The sequence below is a fragment of the Ziziphus jujuba genome, chromosome 8, assembly GCF_031755915.1.
Source record: "Ziziphus jujuba cultivar Dongzao chromosome 8, ASM3175591v1".
NCBI classification, from domain to species: Eukaryota; Viridiplantae; Streptophyta; class Magnoliopsida; order Rosales; family Rhamnaceae; genus Ziziphus; species Ziziphus jujuba.
In genome coordinates, this window is record NC_083386.1 from 17385569 (window position 1) to 17407078 (window position 21510).

The 21510-nt window shown below is 32.0% G+C and overlaps 1 protein-coding gene across 11 annotated transcripts; it reads left to right on the forward strand.

Annotated features, from left to right (window-relative positions):
* Window positions 1–2018: 2018 nt before the first annotated feature.
* On the forward strand, window positions 2019–17268 carry LOC107413821 (kinesin-like protein KIN-UC). Of its 11 annotated transcripts, XR_007239667.2 has the most exons (23): window positions 2256–2759; window positions 5386–5486; window positions 5708–5830; window positions 6472–6654; window positions 8216–8437; window positions 8562–8724; window positions 8980–9135; window positions 9349–9437; window positions 10114–10326; window positions 10464–10598; window positions 12180–12359; window positions 12655–12831; window positions 13124–13243; window positions 13365–13448; window positions 13567–13702; window positions 13798–13890; window positions 14589–14714; window positions 15238–15363; window positions 15628–15771; window positions 15855–15983; window positions 16183–16322; window positions 16434–16500; window positions 16882–16899. XR_007239667.2 is itself a non-coding variant. In XM_048470192.2 (22 exons), the coding sequence occupies exons 2-22, from the start codon at window positions 2489–2491 to the stop codon at window positions 17031–17033; spliced, it is 3123 nt and encodes a 1040-aa protein (XP_048326149.2). In that variant the 5' UTR covers window positions 2019–2139; window positions 2461–2488; the 3' UTR covers window positions 17034–17268. The 11 variants fall into 11 exon arrangements, 10 of the variants coding, with proteins under 10 accessions (XP_048326149.2, XP_048326153.2, XP_060675716.1 ...); XM_048470192.2 differs by lacking the exons at window positions 16183–16322; window positions 16434–16500 and adding an exon at window positions 2019–2139 and having other exon boundaries at window positions 2461–2759; window positions 16882–17268; XM_048470196.2 differs by lacking the exon at window positions 16183–16322 and having other exon boundaries at window positions 16882–17022.
* Window positions 17269–21510: the final 4242 nt, after the last annotated feature.

Here is a 21510-nt window from a genome sequence, read left to right on the forward strand (position 1 = left end):
AAATTATAATCATGGAAGGAGGTTATTTTTGGGATAAATTGATATTTATCTTAAAGTAAAATAATTATACCAATAGTTTTAGGGTTAATTAAATAGTTCAACATTTTCCTTACTAGTAGTTAGTTTCCTTATTTTAGTTTTTATTTTTTATATTTTTTCAGAAAAATATATATTCTAAAAAGGAAGGAAAACAAAAAGAAGAATATTATGTTATATATACATATAAGTAATGGTGAATAATATATACATATATTTTAAAAAGGAAGGAACAGTAGAACAATATATAAGTAAAGTCATGGATAAAAATATACAGAATATTTTTTATCAGTTAATCAAGTAATCAAATTATGAGATATGTAACCCTAAAATAATTAACCCTAAAACTATAATCATGGAATCAACCTTAAGACTATAATCATGGAAAGAAGTTATTTATGGGATAAATTGATATTTATCCTCAAGTAAAATAATTAAAATTTAAATAGTGTTAGGTTATTAAATTGGTCAACTTTAGTTTCGTTATTTTATTTTTTATTTTTTTATATTTTTAGAAAATTATATATTCTAAAAAGGAAAGAAAATAAAAAGAAGAATATTAAAATCAAATATATACTTATAAGTAATGGTGAACAATATATACATATATTGTTAAATTCGTAAAGAATGGCCATTGATTTCTAAACTGATGCCGATATCCTCTTATCTTCTTTTTCAAATTGGATCTATGAATTATTTTATTACTAAAAATATTTTACAATTAAAGTTTGACCAATTAGGAATAGGAAAAGAATAATTTAATAGGTAGCATTACTGATATTATAATGAATTTAGTATTTATAAGTTATCATTGAATATCTTTGCCTTTTCAACTAATGAATTTAGTATTTATAAGTTATCGATTATCCATAGCATTCACATTTTGTTAAGGGAAAAACTAATTGTTACGAGAGAAATGAACAACAAAATTCTTAAAACTGTTATCAAGAAAGAGAAATCAGAGACAATAAAATCAGAATATATTTATATATATTTTTATATTAACAAAAAGAAAAAAATGTATAGAAATTTCATACCTATGCTGATGAAAGAGGGATTTAAAAGACATCAATCCGTATCCCGTTCGGTAGCATTGAAAGCGAAAGAAAGCAAATCAACCTAGAAATGAAAGTTAGAAAATGAAGCATTCAAAACAAACCCACATAAGCTAAAACCAGCAAAAGTAAATAAAGCATGCAGACCAAAAAAGTCCAAAAACTGACAGACCACCGACAACCCATATCTCAAAAATGCAGCAAAATGCAATATCAGTTTCAAAAACCCATCAACAATTTGTTTTGAAAGGAAAGCAAAAATTTGGATTCTAGAGCGGAAAAAATAAAAATGCAAACCCAAAAAAAGTGGAACAGATAGTTCTATATTCCCAAAATCGAATTGAAAACATCCTAAGGAAAACTTCTGCGCTTCAATTCTAATGCCAAAAAGAAGCTACAACATTATGTTAATCACAAAAGGAAAAAGATAAGCGGGATTGGCTTCATTCTTTGCTATGAACGCACAACATGTGAGTTGAGCTCCTTCATTGCTCACTGTGTGCGACTGTTTCTGTTTGTTTTGGGATTTTATTTTTATTTTTATTTTTGGGATGGTTTATATTGAAAAGTTGATCAAATTTGGTCTCAAATTGATTTATATGATATCATTGATAATCGTTGTTTGAAAATTTTCATGTGTTATTATTGAGTCAAAACCTTTAATGTATATATCATTATTATTTGATAGTTATGGAAAATTATATCGAAAATTAATTTTATACATATTTGGTTATATTCATATATGGTAAGATAATAAATATAATAAATAATAATTGATAATAAATAAAATAAAATAATAAATAAAAATCGTGCTTTTGAAAAAAATTTGGATGAATTATATACTTAATATGTGTCGCATATGGTTTTTTTTTTTTTTTATATATATATTATATAACTATAAATATATAGATTTTCTTCTGTTTTAAAATGACAAAGCATTTTGCCAAAGCTAAAACCGAAAAAGCTAAAAGTGGCTCGGCGAAATTCATGCGAATATCTTCGAGAGGAATAAAAGTTTTGGCTTTACGGCATTCAGAAATCAGAAAAAGTAAGTAATAATGGGGTTATGAAAGGTTATGCAATTATGCTTTATTCTCTCCTAGTTGAAACCCAATATTGATTGAATATAAACATATATATATATATATATGTTTTTTTTCATAATATTAGACAAAAATTACGCATTACAAACGCGGGAACCATTCCCTCCTCTATCCTATCTCTCTCTTTTAATTTCCTGCATTAAAAAACAAATATTTTTTGTTTCTCTTTCTATTGCATCGTGCCGGCCTCACACACATACATACTCTCTCTCCTTCAATAATAGAAGACAAGTTCTCTCTCTGAGTGTTTTATGTTGGTGAAATAGTTTGGAGGAGGTGGTATTGAAGAAATCAATGGCTTCTGGTTTGAGATCTTCATCATCATCATCATCATTCACAACAGCAGCAGGAGGAGGAGCGCTTAGTAGCAGTGGTAGGTTTGAGAGGCAGCTTCATGGGAATGGATCTTCTTCTTCTTCTTCTTCTTCTTCTTCTTCTGCTGTTTCTACACAAGGAGGTGTCAGTTTCGGACAGACCCATCTTCCTGGTCGTTCTAAAGCTCCCTCTTCCAGACGCTCTGTCACTCCCAATTCCCGGACCAACTCTGGTTCTGACTATGAAGAAGGTCTTTCTGTCTTTTATCTCTTTCGCTCTTTTTCGTGTGTTTCTGTATTTATGCGTGTGTTTCTATCCGGTTGGGTTTAATATCTAGTTTCTGTTCTGCGTCTGTGTTATGATTAATTGATGGATTTCTGCAGATTTGGTTAGTTATGTATTTTATTTTATTATATATTATTTTATGTTTTTGTTTTTTGGGGTCGGATGTGGGGGTGGAATTATTATGTGAATTATTAAAAATAATTCAATTATTGGTTTTGTGGCTACTGGTTCAATTATACGCGTTTACAATTTTAATTGAATGATGTATAATGATGTTTGTGCTTCTTTTTCTTCTTTTCTTTGTCTTTTTTTAGACGGCTTCCATTTGTTGGAATTGTTCGGATACTATGTTAATTTCTTTTGTATTTACACAGTTACTTGAGGATGTTGGTTGGTTCCGACAATGATTAGAATGCCAATATGGGTTTAATTATGAGACGTTCATCTCCATAATTTTATCGATATTGTGGTTTACATTTCAAAGTTTTATTTTTGACGCATTGCGGGATTTTGGTTGCTGTTGGGAATTTAGATTAAAAGATAGAAGACAAAAATGAGAATCAATGCCAAAATTTAATTGGTTTGAAGTTTACAGTTGTCTCTTATGGCTAATCCGAACAATGAAGAAGGCATGGTTCCTGGCCCATTAAGTGTACGTCTTTTCATGGTTGGTAGGGTCTCAAATTGTAACGATATTCGTGTAACTGAGTTGAATCATAACCAGTGTAAGGAACGAAACAAGGTCGGTTAGTGAACCTTTCATTATACTCTGTTTGGCCAATTCATAGAAAGAAAAGAAAAAGAGAGAAGATATAAAGCCTAACCCAACTCAGAAATATTATTGGCTTTGACAATATTAGCGTATTAACATTTGAGCCTGGTTTTAGTAATGAGAATTTTAAATAATTAGGCTAGTGTTAAGCCCAAAATCATTATACCTGCCAATGTCGATTGGAAAATAGTTTCTTTCCTTTTCTGGCAGTGAATTTTTTTGAATATTTTATTTGGTACTGTTAGGCACTTGAAAACTGGTAATTGGTGTTAAATAATTCTAAGTCAAATTTAGGAAAGACCAACAAATATTATATAGGCAAGCTTGTAAGAGCTAATTTTACATGCTTTTTTTTTTTTTTTGTTTTTTTTTTTTTTTTGGGACCAGGTTAGAAAGTTAACAACTTATCAGGGGATAGTTTTCGTTTACATATTTTATAACTTAAATCATCAGGGCCATTTCTTATAGAAATTCTGAGATTGCTATTTGCTGTTGGCGAGTTTCCAAGTTCTATATCTATGCAATCCTTTAGGGCATCAGAAATAGAAGTTTGTTGTGTCAACTCAAACGAGTGAAGCTACACCATTTAATGACGTAATTGCTTTAGAACTTGCATTGCTCATGTGTTATTGATTTATTTCATTCTAGAGAATTCATGTTGTCGATATCCTAGGAGCTATTTGCAACTCACTGATGGTGTTCCTTTTTACCATGGTTGTGCTACTTTGACATTAATGATTTGCATTTACTGTGAAAATGGTTCCAACTCTTCTCATCAATTCGTCACCATTTAGATTCTCATTCGAAATCTTGTTATCAAATTCTTCTATTCTTTTATTTGGAACTTCGATTCGATTGAAAAGTCCCCATATGTTTCTATGGAACATTAAACCTTTTAGAGGGTATTCTTGTTTCTAGGTTGTATTTTTCTTGGTCTAATTTTCTCTTAAGCAAAAAATAAAACAAAAATAATTCTTATATTTATTTATTTTTTTGGGTTTCCTTTTCATTTAGCAGTTCCAAGTGCCGAACATAGCTCATAGGTTATAATTGTTGCTTTATTGAGGAGGAAAACTTGTGAATTTGTCAGAAACTGTTTTCAACCTAGTGAACCTGCCAAGGTGTTTCTGTCTTTCTGTCTTTCTGTCTTTCTGTCTGTCTGTCTCTGTCTCTCTCTCTCTCGCCACACTCTTGCAAAATATCTGTCTTACGCTGATACATATAATTACAATTAAAAACCATTATATTTCTAGTTGTGGTGAACATCATCGCATTCACTAATATAGATTTGGTTTTATCCTTTTTTCCATTGAATTTACCTTAATTCAATTTCCATGTATCTCCACCATCATTAAAACCATGTAGGTAATCAATCATGAAGTTTTTAATGTACATAGTTGGTGTGCTCTTATAATTTCCTGTGTTATTTGTAGTCCTTATTTGAGCTTAGTTAAGATAGCTTTATTTGTTTGTCTTTTTCTTGTTTGGAGGGTTGAGGTGCACGGGCCTTTCATTTTTAGTTGCTAAAAAAACTGTCATTTGTCTTTATTCTATTAATGAAACTCTTGAAGTCAAACTTAATTGTTTTGTTTCTCTTTTAGCCATTGGAAGTTGAGGGATTTTTTTATTTTTTATTTTTAACATTGTGGAATTTGGGGGATATCATATGCTAGAAAGAGAGTGAAACTTCTTAGATGTAAATCATGTTAGTTTTGCTTTTTGATGAAAGATTTGTCCTTGCTGCATAATATTATTAGTTTTTTTCTCAAAATTTGATTCATGGTTCTCCAAACGAAGTTTTTCTTTGCATTTACCACAGATCGTGGAAGGGTGAGAGTTGCTGTCAGACTTCGACCCAAAAATGCCGAGGATATTATTTTGGATTCTGACTTTGCTGATTGTGTTGAGTTGCAGCCAGAGGTGATTAACCATCAAATGATTTATTTATTTATTTTTGCGTCTTTCAGAGAAAGCACTTCTCATGTTTGTTATGGTTAAAGCACACTGGGTTTCATTGATTGAACAGTTATTATTTTCCTAATAAATAGCCCTGCGAATGTTCATTTCTCACGCTCAAACACACACGTTCATTTATGCAGCCAAAATTTTTCTTAATCAAAGTCTCCATTTTCCTTGTGTAGCTAAAGCGGCTAAAGTTGAGAAAAAACAACTGGACTTCTGAATCTTACAGATTTGATGAAGTTTTTACAGAAACTGCTTCCCAAAAGCGTGTTTATGAAGTGGTAGCAAAACCTGTTGTTGAGGTAGGTTTTCAAGGGGATTATAAGTTCCAGCATGATAAATTGTTGATTAGCTATGCTCCTTTTGTGAGAGGTCATGGCGTTAAGTATGATGTATACATGTAATAATTCTAAGGTGTGAATATCAGGTTTCATGCAACATGGTGTGCGGAAAAATTGTCCTGGAACATGTTGCATGACGTGTATCTACAAATTTTTTAACTCGCAGATGTCCACATCATAAAAAAAACTATATATATATATATATATATAAAAGTGTGTGTGTGCAGTAATTTTCTAATGGGCTATGTAGTGGGGTGGGGTGTATAAATATATTTATACGACCCGTCACAAGTGGAGAGGCGTTTATCACCCAGCTTATATTGGGGGACGTCGCCTAGTAAAATAAAATTATAAGTGTGTATGTATATATATATATATCTGTTCCTATAGCCTAGGGATTCTTTAGTCAGTACTTTTATTATGTCTTTCCATATATTAGATGTTTGCAACTTGTATCTCTTCATCTTGCATTTCTAGTTCTTGAATTGATGAGTTTGAACCACATTCAATTCCTTTCTTCCATTGTTTCTGAAGAAATTAATCTTGAAAAGGTTTGGATGTCATGGTAATTGTGTACAGTCAATTTTGGTATACTTTTGCAGAGTGTATTGAATGGATATAGTGGGACAGTTATGGCTTACGGTCAAACAGGTACTGGTAAAACTTACACGCTTGGAAAACTTGGTAAAGATGATGCTTCTGAGCGTGGTATAATGGCCAGAGCTCTAGAGGACATATTGGCCAGTGTTTCTGCTTCTGATTGTGTAGAAGTTTCCTATTTCCAGGTGCTAATCTATGTTGACTTGCCTCTGATATTGCTTTGATTTTAATTTACTGTTGATGCCACCATAGGCATGGTTTTGTTCACTGCTTTAGTTGCCAAAATGTCGTTTCTTTTACAGATACTGGTGAGCTGAAAAATGAAAAATTACAGATTCATAGAAAATGCTATAAATTTTATACAACTTTTGAATGTCATGAAAATATAAGAGGCAAAAAACTAATTAACATGGAAAAAAAAGAATAGAAGGAATCAGTTTCGGCTTAAATGAATCGCACTAGAAAAAAAAATACAAGTGTAATGCATATATGTTCTTAAACAATGGAATGGTTTGGGGGCTCATGGACCATGACATCCCCCTTCCCTCCACCCATCTGTAAGTCTACAATAAGGCACCGAGTAGCTGGTTTTAATTTTGACCATATACTATGGAACACTTGTCATAGTTGAAGAAGAATTACCACGTGTTAGTATTTTTTCATTAAAATCTTAGTATTGACATTTTGTTTTCCCTTCATGTTCATGCCACATCTTTTAATATAGGATCGTGAATGCAATTTCTTGCTTTTTCTTCTTTTTTGTTTGTTTATTTGTTTGGTTTTTATTTTTGATTTATTTTATTTTATTTTTTATTAAGAAATGATCTTTTATCTATAGGAAATCAATACAAAGGGTAAAAGAGAGAACAAGAAATCCTCAAAAACAGAAATATTTAAAAAAGGAAAAAAAAAAAAAACTGAAAAAGGTAAAATTAAGACAATAATAAATCTTATGAATGCATCAGCAACCCATGGCATCTTTCCAATTTAGAACAATCAAAGAAAAAGGAGACTCTTTGAAAGCTCTATTTGTAGAAGCACAAAGATGCTCTAAGTATTTAGCTTTCTCAAAATGATCTTCACTGCTCATCTCTTTGTCTTCAAAGATTCGGTTGGTCCTTTCTATCATCTCCTCGGCCAAATTATTAGTACCAAAACCAATTGGTTTTTCTACCATCGAGGACCCATAGTATTTAGGAAATGCCCCAAAAAAAACCCAGCTTCTTGTATCGATGTAATCCACAAACTTCTTATAACTTTCAATGGAGAAATAAATGGTCTAAAGTTTCTTCTTCCTCCTTACAGAATGCACCAGGATGGAGAGGTAGCAAATATTTTAACTTCTATGAAAAACCAGCCAAGCAAAGACTTTCGCTCCATAGGGAACACTTGGCTTCCAAATAAAGTCCGAAGGCTTAAAGTTTGATTTCCAAATAAAATCCAAAGGCTTAAAGTTCAAACTTCCACCACTATCAGTTATAGTATGAAATAAGATTTGCGTGTAGATCCCAAAGAATCAAATGACCATTTTATTTTGTCAGAAATCAAGGGGTTAGTATGGAAATTTCCTAAGATATCTAAATAAGGAACTTAGATCTTTAATTTTTCTATCGTTCAAATTTCTGGAAAAATTTCAATTACTCATATTAGAAAAGCCCAGGAGTTGACATTTAATCAAATTAGCTGTGTTAAAGTAAAAACTATGGATGGTTGTTCTTTTATTTATATATGTACTGTTGTTCCCAGTTGTATATGGAATGTATTCAAGATCTGCTTGCTCCAGAAAAGATTAATATTCCTATAAATGAGGATCCCAAGACTGGAGAAATATCATTGCCCGGTGCTTCTGTAGTCAAAGTTCAAAACCTGGATCAGTTTTCACAGCTACTACAAATAGGTGAAGCGAATCGTCATGCAGCTAATACAAAGCTGAATACTGAATCTTCACGTAGTCATGCAATTCTCATGGTGGGTATCTTGTATGGTTTTGCTTTTAGCATTTGTTGGTTTGTAGTGGATATCTTCATCATTTTTTAAAAATTGTAATGATTTAAGCTCATTCTTTCTCCAAATCACTTCATGATTTAATAAGGTTTACATCCGGAGATCTGTCCATGAGAAAGTAGAAGATGGCATTACTTCTTGGGAAAAAGTCCCTAGGACCACTTTATCTGGTAGCAATGCCATACCTTTAATTCGAAAAAGCAAGTTGCTGATTGTTGATCTCGCAGGATCTGAAAGAATAGACAAGTCAGGTATATTGTTGATGGTATACATGAAAACAAGTTTGCATTTTCAATTTAACTTCTTTCAGATCTTGTTTAGGGCTTAATAATTTTTAGTGCTAGATTTATAGTTGAGATCTTTCCCTTTTAGCCTCTGACATTAGATATTCATACAAGTATAACTCAATTTAATCACCAAGAAATTCAATCTTTGAATTTTGAACGTGGCCAGTTGGTTTGGGATATGATCAACTCTAACAAGTTCCTTTTCTTCTCATGTTGCAGGCAGTGAGGGGCATTTGCTTGAGGAGGCTAAATTCATAAATCTTTCTCTCACTTCCCTTGGCAAATGTATAAATGCTTTGGCTGAAAATAGTCCACATATACCTTTAAGAGATTCTAAGCTGACAAGATTGCTTCGTGATTCATTTGGAGGTCACTGTAATAATCATCTTGTGTTTCTTTATATATTTAATATTGTATACTAGTCTCTAAACAAATACATGAGGTATAATGGATAATGCACATTAGGTTCTGGATTAGTAATTTTTCTGTCTTTTTGTACTTACTGTCTGTATGGTATGTTTTGGTAATTTATGCATGCTTGATATGAAATTTCTTAATGGAATTGCACTATTACTTTGGTTCAAACAGGTTCTGCCAGGACTTCGCTTATAATTACAATTGGGCCTTCAGCACGACATTATGCAGAGACAACTAGTTCAGTTATGTTCGGACAACGGGTGAGCTAGCTTGAAAACTTTATATTCTAGTCAGACAGGGGTTCTGTAATCTAAATGCATTTTGATGCTGTGTTTTGTCATCTTGATGCTTTAATATTTCAGCCCTCCAATTTCAACAAATAATTTGTATGGTTTTGGGAGTTTTAAGGTTATGATAAGTTCTTATTAATATCTCTGAACTTCCCGCTGCCACATCAATCATTGCATATATTATGCTTTTATGATGGTTAGAAAATTTTATGATTATTTAACTGGTACAACTGCCTAGTCCATTATTCTTCTAAAGAATTTTCTGCTAACTTGTCCTGGATTAGGCATTGGTTTGGTCATTTCTAGGGTTTACTACTAGATTCTGTGCTCCATGAGTTGGGGACCAAAGGATAAGAAACAGCATGCTAAGAGCTAATTGGATAATGCATTCTTGTTAACATCCCTTGATTTATTTTTTCGTCCTTTATAACTGATCTTACACTCTACCTAATAGCTCTGGTGCTTAATTGTTTTAACTTTCCTGTATGGATAATTTGATTTAATATGTGAATGGACAATTTTCTTGTTGCTGGCCTATATTTATAATGCTTCCATTGTTGTTGCTAGTAAACAAACTAAAGCTTGTGATTTTGATGGTTGATTTTGTATCTTCTATTCAAAATTTGCTACTTGTTTGTTTCTGCAGGCAATTAAAATAGTAAACATGGTAAAGCTTAAAGAAGAATTTGATTATGAAGGTTTATGCCGGAAGCTTGAGCACCAAGTAGACCATCTTACTGCAGAAGTTGAAAGGAAGCAGAAGTTGAGAGAAGATGACAAATACAAGTTGGAAAAAGAGCTCAAAGAGTGTCAGGACTCTTTCGCTGAAGCCAAAAGGAATCTAATTACAAGGTCTGAGGTAGTTGTCTTTCCCATATCATTCAAAGTTGAGTTGATAAAATACCAGGCCAAAAATACACCAGATTTTCATGAGGGGACTGTAGTTCATTTTTCAGTCAGCTTTCTTCCTATCTAATATCTTCTTTGTCCTAGCAGTTTCTGGAGAAGGAAAATACTCGTTTAGAGGTGGAGATGAAAGATCTCTTAAATGAACTGAAGTGTCAGAAAGATCATAATGATTTGATGTCTGAAAAAGCTGCGCGGCTGGAAGTGAACATAAAATGTAGCAAGGTATTTTCCTTTCTTTTGAGATGGAGAAAGTTTCTTCACCTAGTTTTTTTTTTTAAACAGAAAAAAAGAAAAGTTATTTAAATTTGTTTTATTTTTGTAATTTGATGGCTGTTAATCTAGTTGTTTTAATTTTGACTTAAGCTGGATAATCTTGCATCTATTATGTCCTATTCTTGTGATTATGAACGTGTCTTAAATCATATTTCTTTGAAATTTTACCTTTACATGTATTTATTAGATGTGGAAGCCTAAAAACACCATCAAGAACCGTTTTAGACTACTATGGCATTTAATAGTTTAATAGTCAATGACTTTTGAAACTAAAATATTTGCAACTGAGTTACTGTATGACTTATTGCATCTGATCAAATTTTATACAGGAATAGAAAAAAGCAATAAGAAAATTTTTTCTTCCACATAAAAAAGAAGGTAGTCATCAATTACATTGAACTAATATTTAACTGGCAAGGGGTCAAAGAACTTTTTATATCCGACCAATTTGTTGTAATATCCTTTCTTCGTTGTAAAATTTTATATGGAAAAAAGAAAACCAACAGAAATTTTTTTTCTTTCATATGAAAATGAAAACAGTCAATTACACTGAACTTCACATTTAACCGGAAAAGGGGTTAAAAAACGCCTCACATCCAACCAATTTGTTGTAATATGCTTCTGGCCTTTTGTGCTTGTGGAAAGTGGCGAGGGGAAGATTAAACGTGTTTGACATAATAAGAAACTCAAGATCAAGTTTTAATTTCTAATAGAATCTTATAAGAAATAAAAGAAGTAACCAGAACATTGGACAAACTTTTTCTTGGTGAAACTCCATAAATACTAGATTACTCAAACAAGAAATTCATGAAATTTTGCGATATTCACAAAATAACGTCAATGACTAACCATGCTTTTGGTAGCCATGGGACCTTCATGGTAGATGCCATTTCACTCTTAGACCATGGGGCAGCCCTCTTTCAATATCATAATGTGTGCATGTTCATAAGTTTGCATGATTGAATAAGTCTGTCAAAATTACCTTTTCGCTGAATGATATTTTGTTTCAAAGGAGACATAAATTTATATTTTTTCTTTTTAAGACATTGATTTACATCAGGGTCAAATTTCTTTGTTCAGTATTATGATTAATGGTGCCTTTGATAACTTGTAGACATAAATTTTGGATGGGGTTTAGTTGTAATCCATGCCACTGAGAGGCCAAGAGGTGATGGTATCAATAGGGCAGATATCTTGCCAACTGGGAGCTTTGAATATGGGTGTTAATTAAGATGAAGTCAAAGCTTATGGCTTAGAACTTTTCCTAGATCCCATTGCTTTTTTAGAGTATACTGGGGATATAATAAAAGAAGTCCTGATAGGACAAAGGACCTAGTACTAAAGAAAGGATGGCTTAGCCATCTGAGAAGTCCCCTGAAGGACACCGAATCAAATGAAATTCTTGTGTCTGTTAATGATTATTACAAGCCTTGGAATCTTTCTATAGATATATGTTTTTTACTAGTTTTGTCTGCCAAATATTTTGTCCGATCAGCACAAGCATTTATGTTGTGTTTTAATTGTTAGTAGCAACATCAGCTTGAAAGTTCAACATATCAGAAAGTACTTGCTGATACTACTCAGATGTATGAGAAGAAAATAGCAGAATTGATTAAGCAGCTAAAAGATGAGCATGCTCATGCCAAAAGTGTGGAGGAACAATTAAATGCAATGAAGAAGCTCCTGAATGACAGTCAAAAAACTATCCAGGTAAGTCATTTATGTATTTGTCATTACAAAAGACCACTTTGAGTTAATGCTTCATTTTCACATTCCATTTTAATGGTTTTCTTGAAGAACTTATATTTAAAAAATTTAAATAGTTTTTCATTTGCATGTATCGATTTCTCAAATTAAAGCCTGGTTTATGTTTTCATTCTTTTGTATTTCATTTTTGTGACCATGTTCCTATAGGCTGTTTTCAGGTTGTTATGTAAGAATAACATCTTAGTACAAGTTATTGGAACATGAGCATTAACCGCATTGCTCTTTTTATTTCTCTTAGCAACATGAAATGGAAAATTCTACATACCAGAAAGCACTAGCAGATACTAAGATGTATGAGAACAAAATAGCTGAACTGTTCAACCAAATTAAGCATGACCATACCCATATTCAAGATCTAGAACAACAATTGGATTTGACGAAGAAGCATGTGAGCAAACATCAAAATTTAATGCAGGTTAACTTTATCCCTATAACTTAAGATAAAGAAGGCTTATTATATGCACATTTTTGTTGCTTCTACATAATATATACTTTTTACAGTCATAGTAAATAGAATCACTCTTTTTATTTATTTATTTTAAATACATATTTCCAGTCCTGGTTTTTATTTTGTCCCCAATATATGTTTCCTGTTTTTATTCAACGATCTTCCTCCATTATACCTGGTTGTTTTGAATTTTAATAAAATATCCTTTTATACTTGGAACTCTTTTTGAGATGGTAAATATATTTATTTTGGAATCCAGGGGCAGAAAGAGGTTGATGAACTTACTGTGAAGTTACAAGAAATGTATCAGCTGCATGGACAAACTCTAAGTGAACTTCAATCCTTGAAATCAGAGCAGGAAGGTCTATTAGGAGAAAAGGTATATTTGACATATTGTTTTGATTCATGTCGTGTGAAATATCTTATTGATCGTGAATTTTTTTTTGATGATGAATGTTGGAAATTATTTATTAATTATAATAAAAAATGGAAATCCAAAGGCAAGACTAAATGAAGAACTGCAAGCTGTGAGGGAGAGACTTTCGGTTGAAGAGAATCAGAGGAAGACTATAGAATATGAGTTGGTAAAGCTTCAGAAGTCTGTACCTGAAAAGGAGAATGATTTTGTGGTAAATTTTTTATTTGCTTTAAAAATAACATTTTTGTTTTATAATTTTAGGTCTTGCACTTTATATTTTCCAGGATAAGATATTATATATGAATGGAAATACTAAAGCATCTTCTACATTTGGGACTAGAATTGGATCCCAAAAGACAAATTCATTAAGAGAGACACTTTCTGGCCAAAGAGCCACAATTGCAAAAATATGTGAAGAAGGTTAGATTCTACATAAAGTTGGAAGAAATTTTTGTTATTCTGATATTGACTTCTCGAGATACCTTGATAAACAAGTTGTGTGCTTGATCAATCAGTTGGGCTGCAGAAGATATTACAACTGTTAACATCCGAAGATTCAGATGTCCAAATTCATGCTGTTAAGGTGGTAGCCAATCTTGCTGCAGAAGGTGCAGTATGCTGGCCTATTTCATATAAATGCCAAAATTTTATCTCTTTGTTTTTGCTTGTGACATGAAGCACAGAATAATCAGTTCTATCGTGTCATTTCTTTTTCCAGCTATAAAAACTTTCCTCATAATAATGTGCTTTTTCAAAATGAAAAGGTTGTTAAACACTTTAAAGGACATTGCACCCGCTCATTCTTCACTCAAAAACATGCTCTATGTACAATTGAATGATAAACACTTCTTAAGGCAAAGAAAATAAACGTCTTTACTTTTTAAAGGAATCTCAGTTTCCCACAAAGTTTAGCACAAACCTAATGGGGCCTTATAGTGGCCAAATACCTTCTCATGGTAGGTCATGTATATTTTTACATTTATCATGATAAATGTGAATGGATACCGATGTTTGACTGTTGTACATTGAGCTTCATTTAACTTACTGGTCAAATATTTAAATGTCCTGTGATTTTTATAATATATAATATAGTTCGACATCAGAATATTAAAAAGCTTAGTAGGAAAGATTTAATGCTCTCTGAATATAATCTACATTTGATAGTCATAATATAGCTTTTTACCACCTTGATTGCTGTCCAATAGCTAAGTAGTTTATTCATTTGAACTGAAAGTTAATTCATAATTCTGCGGCTGATTAGAATAAGTACATGATTAATTTTACCAATAAGTTTTAAATATTGCAGATTTTAATCAGGAAAAGATTGTGGAGGAAGGTGGTTTAGATGCTTTGCTTATGCTGTTGCGATCTTCACAAAATACTACTATTCTTAGAGTGACTTCTGGAGCCATTGCCAATTTGGCAATGAATGGTAATCCTGTTTTCTGATTCATAGTTGATCTTTCTTATGGATCCCTGATTAGTGAACCAATAATGTTGACCTTTATTGGTCATTCTATTAGATTTGTTATTTTTGCAATTCGTTGAGAGCATGCATTTACCTAATGCAAAATATTGTTTCGACAGACGAGCTTAAAAGTTTTTTCTTCCCTTTTTTTTTATTTTTTATTTATTTTTTATTTTTTTAAATGTTTGCATCTTAATATCAATCAGTGACTTTGGATTCTTCTTGCTTAGTGTGGAACGTTTTATTTTAATAGTTTCTCTTTCTAATTGCTTAGGGAATATGGACTGTTCACAATTTGTTTGGGGAATGTCACAGCATTCTATTTCCATTGCTTTTTTTTTAATTATCAATTATTGTTGTTGTTGTTTTGTTGTGGACATTGTGCTGAGCATATAGAGAAGGAAGTTCATAGAGTATTATAGCCTTCATAATTAATAATCCTTCAAATTTCTTCTCTTAAATTTCATTTTTCTTTTAATATTCTTAGAGTTGAATCAAGGCCTGATAATGAGCAAAGGTGGAGCTCAGCTATTAGCCAAGATAGCTTCAAAGACGACCGATCTACAAACTCTAAGGATGGTTGCTGGTGCATTAGCTAATTTATGTGGAAATGGTTAGTCTTTGGTGCTTTTGCAACAGTTATGCCAGATGTTTTGTTAATTCACATAGGTATTCTGCTGTATTTGATGTATGTAGATACGGATTAAACTCAAATTTTATGTTGTTATCTTAAATGCTATTATTGATAACATCAAGATATGGTGAATGCTCCATTTTGTTTGATATATTAGGTGGAGTAATGTCTTGCTGACAGGTTTTGCTATTGTGCATAGAAGAAACTCTTGTTTAATGATGCAGAGGTTTTGATGTGATGCAGAAAAATTGCATATCATGCTAAAAGAAGATGGAGGTATTAAGGCACTCTTGGAAATGGGTAGATCTGGTAGTAATGATGTCACTGCTCAAATCGCTAGAGGAATTGCAAACTTTGCAAAATGTGAATCCCGTGGAATAAATCTAGGTTAGTGGAAATTGTCCCTTAATAATTTTTGTTGTCATGCATTTGTTATAGTCATGAATGTCAAGAGCTTTTAAAATATTCAGGTCAGAGGAAAGGTCGTTCTCTTCTAATGGACGATGGTGCTCTTGGTTGGCTGATTGCCAATTCAAATAATAGCTCAACTTCAGCCCAGCGCCATGTGGAACTTGCTCTCTGCCATTTAGCACAAAATGGTAAGTTTCTGATTGAGACTGAGCATTATTGATGTCGAATTTTAATGAATTTCAAAATTAATCAGGAGTAGGAGTCAAATTCTTAGTGATAACATTGCAAACATTTTGAATGATGATCATCAAGAAGAGCATGTTAGAAGTTGTTTTAATATATTTTATAGATTAACACGGACTAATGTAGGAATTATTCAATTCATAGGTGTCGTTGATTGTATTGGTGTCATCATGTTGATATCATACCGAAGCTAATGGTTACCTATAAAAATATAATCAATCAAAGTTCGTTCATGTGAATTTCAAGAGGATGCTTGCTGTTAGTCAACTATCATGTTTTCAGAGGTTCACCAACTAGCCTTATTACATAGTAGCGGGATTCTTACAAACTGCATTCTTTGCCTTTGCTTTTGAGCATTTGGTTATGACAGTTTTGTTTTAATCATCATGTCACAGATTATTGGCACAGCTTCAAATCCGGACAGAGAAAACCTTGAATTCAAAGTTATCTCTAAGTAGATATGTATTGCACTGACTTTAGAAGATTAAAATGCTACTTTTTTACAAAACCTGACTGCTAGTACACTTGTTTCTTCCTTTTGTTGTAGATATGATATGTGATACATTATTCATCTTATTTTATTCATTTATGTATTTTTTTGTGCGATGTACATTCTTTCCTTAGACTGTAAATGGTTTCTAAAACATATATATATATATATATACATATTTATGCACTGTACTTTTTCGCATTATTATTTTCATTATTTTTATGCATCGTTATTTATTCTATCACAATTGCTTGAAGGTTGAAGATTGCCATGGACAAAATATTAATCACCTTTGTTTTTGTTTATTATTTATTCATTTTTTGTTTCTGTTTTTTGTTTTATTGTGGGTGTAGAGGACAATGTTGAGGATTTCATATCCAGTGGAGGGGTGAAGGAGCTAGTTCGGATATCTGTCGAGTCTAGTAGAGAAGATATCCGCAACTTGGCAAAAAAGATGTTGAGATCGAGTCCAACATTTCGGACCATTAAAGCAGAGAAATACTAAAGGTGCACGAAACACAGGCCTTGAAGTCCTTTTCTGCATGGCCTTTAGAAGTCGCCATCCCTAATTTATAAACTGAACTAGGTCTGCATGTATGATTTAAACGGTAGTGGCTGTTGGTAACTGTAAGATTTAGAATTAATGCCCTTTTGTATTGCATGATGCATGGAGACAGAAACAACAATTGAGTATATACAAGGATTGATAAGTGAAAGCTTACTGTATGATTTGTTGAGAATATCTTTCATGGTGTCATGCGACAAACGCTAACTTTAATTATGCGTAAATAAACTTATAAATGGATAAATGAAATTCTATGGAAATAAGATAGTCATTCTTTTCCCAATTTACCTTAGACCAATTAGTGTGATGCAATTCGGTATAACTGCATCATGGTGGTTTCCTTTTGGGTTAACATATCAAAACCTATTATACACCAAAAACATGTAAAAAAACCTGTTGTGTTAACATGTCGTTAATTGATGAGCCTATTAAAGTCAGTTTTGAAAGGTATTTTGATAATTTATTAGTAAAAAACTATTATGTTTGCTGCAAACCTCTGGGGTTGAGGATAGCTACAGAGTGAAAGAAAAGTAGGGTTCCTTGTAAACTTGTAAAGTCAATCTTATTTAGGTAATTTTCATGTCAAATCACAGTCAGTTTGTGTTGTCTCAATGTGCTCTGAATCTTAGAGTTTAAATCTTATGTATAGGAATGGTAAATAATTTAGAGACTTTACTTGTTTTGGATGATTAGGCACTAACACCTTTTTTTTTTTTTTTTTTTTTTTTTTCAAAAAGATAATTTTTCGAACTGTTTTGAGGAATTTCTTTAACATTTATTTTCACCTCATTTTATGCTTTTTAATGTGTAAAAGTTTGGGCCTTTCAGTTTGAAAGAATTGGAGATTAATTGATCGATATGCAAAAACAATTTATTATCCTTTCGGTTTTAGTTTTATTTTGAGCCAAACACCTCCAACAACCCATTTTCTCTCTAGAAATTGGTCCCAACCTATTCCAATTCAATCTATGAGAGATTTGTGAGGAAAATCATGTTTTTATTTCCATTTCATCTTCAAACACATGATTTTCACATTTCTTTTAGCTTTCTCTAGATTTCTTTGAAACACACTTTCACCCTTTTGAATCTAGAGGCGGGCATGATTTCACTTTGAAATCTTCAAAAATGACTTTTCAAACTTAAATCTCATCACTTTACTATAGATTTGTTGAAACAATTTGATATTGAGTCGTGCCCTTCTGAGGAGGATCGTTGCAACAATAGTGAAGTCGTGCTCTTGTGAGGAGGATCGTTGCAAAGATAGTGGTAGAGTTCCCTTTATTTATTTATTTTTTGCTTCAAAGTAAGGTTTATTTAAAAAACAAAAGAACCCAAAATACACTAGAAGCACCGAGAGTTGGTGATTCACCACTTTCTTCATGGATTACAAAAACAAAAAAACTACTAGGGAAGGAAGATTGAGACAAAAATCCACAGATATTGTTTTTCATACACCAACTGCTGATATAATGGGCTAGGATATTTTCCTCCCTTGGGATCCAGACTAAGTGAATTTCCTGGAAATTCTTCTTTAGATGTAAACTATCAAAGATATATTTTGCAGCTACCTAATGACTGGTTTGTGAATCCGGATTGTTAAGTCTTAGAATTATGCTCTTTATATTTGACTCACACCAGATCTTGTTCCACCCTTCTTCTTTTGCCAATAACAATCCCTGTAACACTCCAAAAGCTTCAGCCACTTTTGGAATATCTGAGTGGCATTTGACTGCCTTAATTTTTAGAATTTTGCCCTTCTGGTCTCTGGCTACTACTCCTGTCAAGCTTGACCCGTCCCTTATTGCTACATCTGTATTAATTTTAATGCATTGTAAAGGAGGTTTGCTTTTTGCTGGCCTGCAGTGGATAAGACTGTGACTTTCCGAATCACTTTTGGTTGCATTTTTTGCTTCTTGGAATTTGATTTTCAGCCTAGACATGACATCATCCAAAGAGAAGGGCTTGTTTTGAAAAAAAACACTATTTCATATTTTCCATATTTGATGCAAAATAAGAGTGGCATAGAGAAAGAACTCATCTTGGTCATCTTATACATGGACTGGGAGCAATGTGGAAGGTTTAGTTAAAACCAATTATTTCTCTTCCAAAGGTTGATTTTCAAGCATTTCCCACTTGGTGCTCCAACGTGTAGCAAACCAAATAGCCTTGGCAACCTAATAGTGAAAGAATAAATGGCTATTTGTCTCACGACATCCACAGCCATGCACATAATTTTGGCTCACATTAATCATATTCCTGTCTAGTAAATTTGAAATCGCCAGGCATCCATAGATATTTCAAGCACTAATTTTTGTCTCTTATATATCATGCTAATTCATTAACCATTTATTCTCCAATTTATAGATATATATATATATATATATATATATATATTTTATATACATAGGAATAACATAACATTAAACAAAAATTTTAAAAATAAGGTACACAGGTGACATTTTTTATGGTAAAAGTGACACGAACCTAGGACTACCTACTCTTAAACCTATATTATATTAGCCCGGATCTAATTATGTTCAAGTTCTAATGGTCACCTTGACCCATAACCAACCTGTGATTAGAAACTTTGTCATATAATGAAGATGCCATAATAGGTGATGGAAGACCTATTGATAAGTCAAACTAAAACACTCATTCATTAGGTGTTCAAAAGAATAAAGAGAATTCAATCTCACAAATAATTTTCTGTATAAAATTTAAGCTTGATTTCTCATTGAAAATAAGCCTTTAAATAGGCTTTGAATGAACAAAATAAAACCCTAAAAAGATTAGGAAATTTTGGCCAACATAGAATCCAATTAGGAAATTGTCTAATTTCACATCCTTTCCTAATTTAAATTGGATTAATTAATTTTCTTATTTTGAATTAGGAATTAATTAATTTACAATGATAATAATAAAATAATAACTTTCCTAAACTTATTTGTCCAGCAAATAAATAAATAAAAACCCAAAAAAGTCAAACGCAAATTAGAAAACGAGTTGACTAGATTGACAACTAGGCTGACTTATGTCAGATGTCAGAGCTAACTTAAGTCTGCCTGATGTCTGAGCTAAATTATGTCTGATGTCCGAGCTAACTGATGTCTGCCTGAAGTCTGAGCTAACTTATGCCTGCCTGATGTCTAAGCTAACTTATGTCTGATGTCCGAGATAACTTATGTTTGCCTGATATCTGAAGTAAATTATGTCTAATGTCTGAAGTCCGAAATCCGAAGTCCGAAGACAGATGTCTGATGTATGGGTGTTCGATGTAAAATTTCAATGTCCGATGTATGGGTGTTCGATGTAAAATGTCCGAACTCCGAAGTCTGATGATAGCTACCCGGTTCCATATTAGCCTCCACCACTTGGATGCTTAAAACAAGCCTTATGTCATCAGGTATGGATAAGCCCTTTTGAGAATGAATTGCTTCATGGATAAAAGCAACAAGGTTATCCTTAAACCTTTTAGCTTGAGCCCTAGTGATCGGTCCGGTCTTCATTTGTATCAGATTGGTACTCTAGCGGGTTGTCGGTTATGCAAGCTCGGGTGGATTCTTATCAAAAAGTATCGCCTAATATCTTGAAATTGAAAAATTAAAGTTTGTTTTTTTTTCTTTCAAATTCTATTAATTTAACAAATAATTATTTTACAATTGCAAACAAAATTGAAATAATTAAGTTAAAATTACAAACGCAACAATAATTAAAATTGAAAAAAAGTTCAAATAAAAAAAAAATCTTTATCAATTTTCGCTTCATATTGCTAATTAATATATTAAACTGTGTCACACACTATATTTAACCTTTTAAGCGCAGCCATTGAATCAACATAAAATTTTTTGATTACCAAAACAGATAATAAAGTAACAACAGTAGTATTACCTAATGGACAAACTTTTTTCCTTAGGTTTTCACAAAAAATAAAAAAACGTCGCCTATTTGTCTTAAAATAAAAGTCCACCTATAATTGCAAAAAAATAATATAAAAAACACATATAGGCAACACTTTTTGTCTTAAAAGCATTGCCTATTTTTTTTAAATTTAAAATAATTATATTATCTTACATTTAATAAATTAAAAATAATTAATTTAAAATTAAAAAATGAGGGCATTTTTGAAAGTATTAGATGAGAGAGTTTGTTGGTCAATGGTAAGGGATCAAAAGCTCTTGTTATATATTATGATGGTATGGAAAAACCAAAGCCAATGGACCAATGTACTAATGAAAAGATCAATTCTAGTGGTTGGAACTCCAAGCGACTTAATGCAATATTTTGTGCATTAATTGTATTTGAGATTAAAAAAGCTTAAACTTATGAACTAAACAAAGATGGTTGGGATATTCTAGAACTTGCATAAAAAGAAAATGCTATGATAAAGAGATCGAAACTTTAAACTCTAACAATGAAG

Coding starts and splice junctions, on each gene's coding strand:
- LOC107413821 (XM_048470192.2), top strand. CDS start 2,489: ATGGCTTCTGGTTTGAGATCTTCATCATCATCATCATCATTCACAACA. Junction 2,760..5,385: donor TGGTTCTGACTATGAAGAAG/GTCTTTCTGTCT, acceptor CATTTACCACAG/ATCGTGGAAGGGTGAGAGTT. Junction 6,655..8,215: donor TAGAAGTTTCCTATTTCCAG/GTGCTAATCTAT, acceptor TGTTGTTCCCAG/TTGTATATGGAATGTATTCA.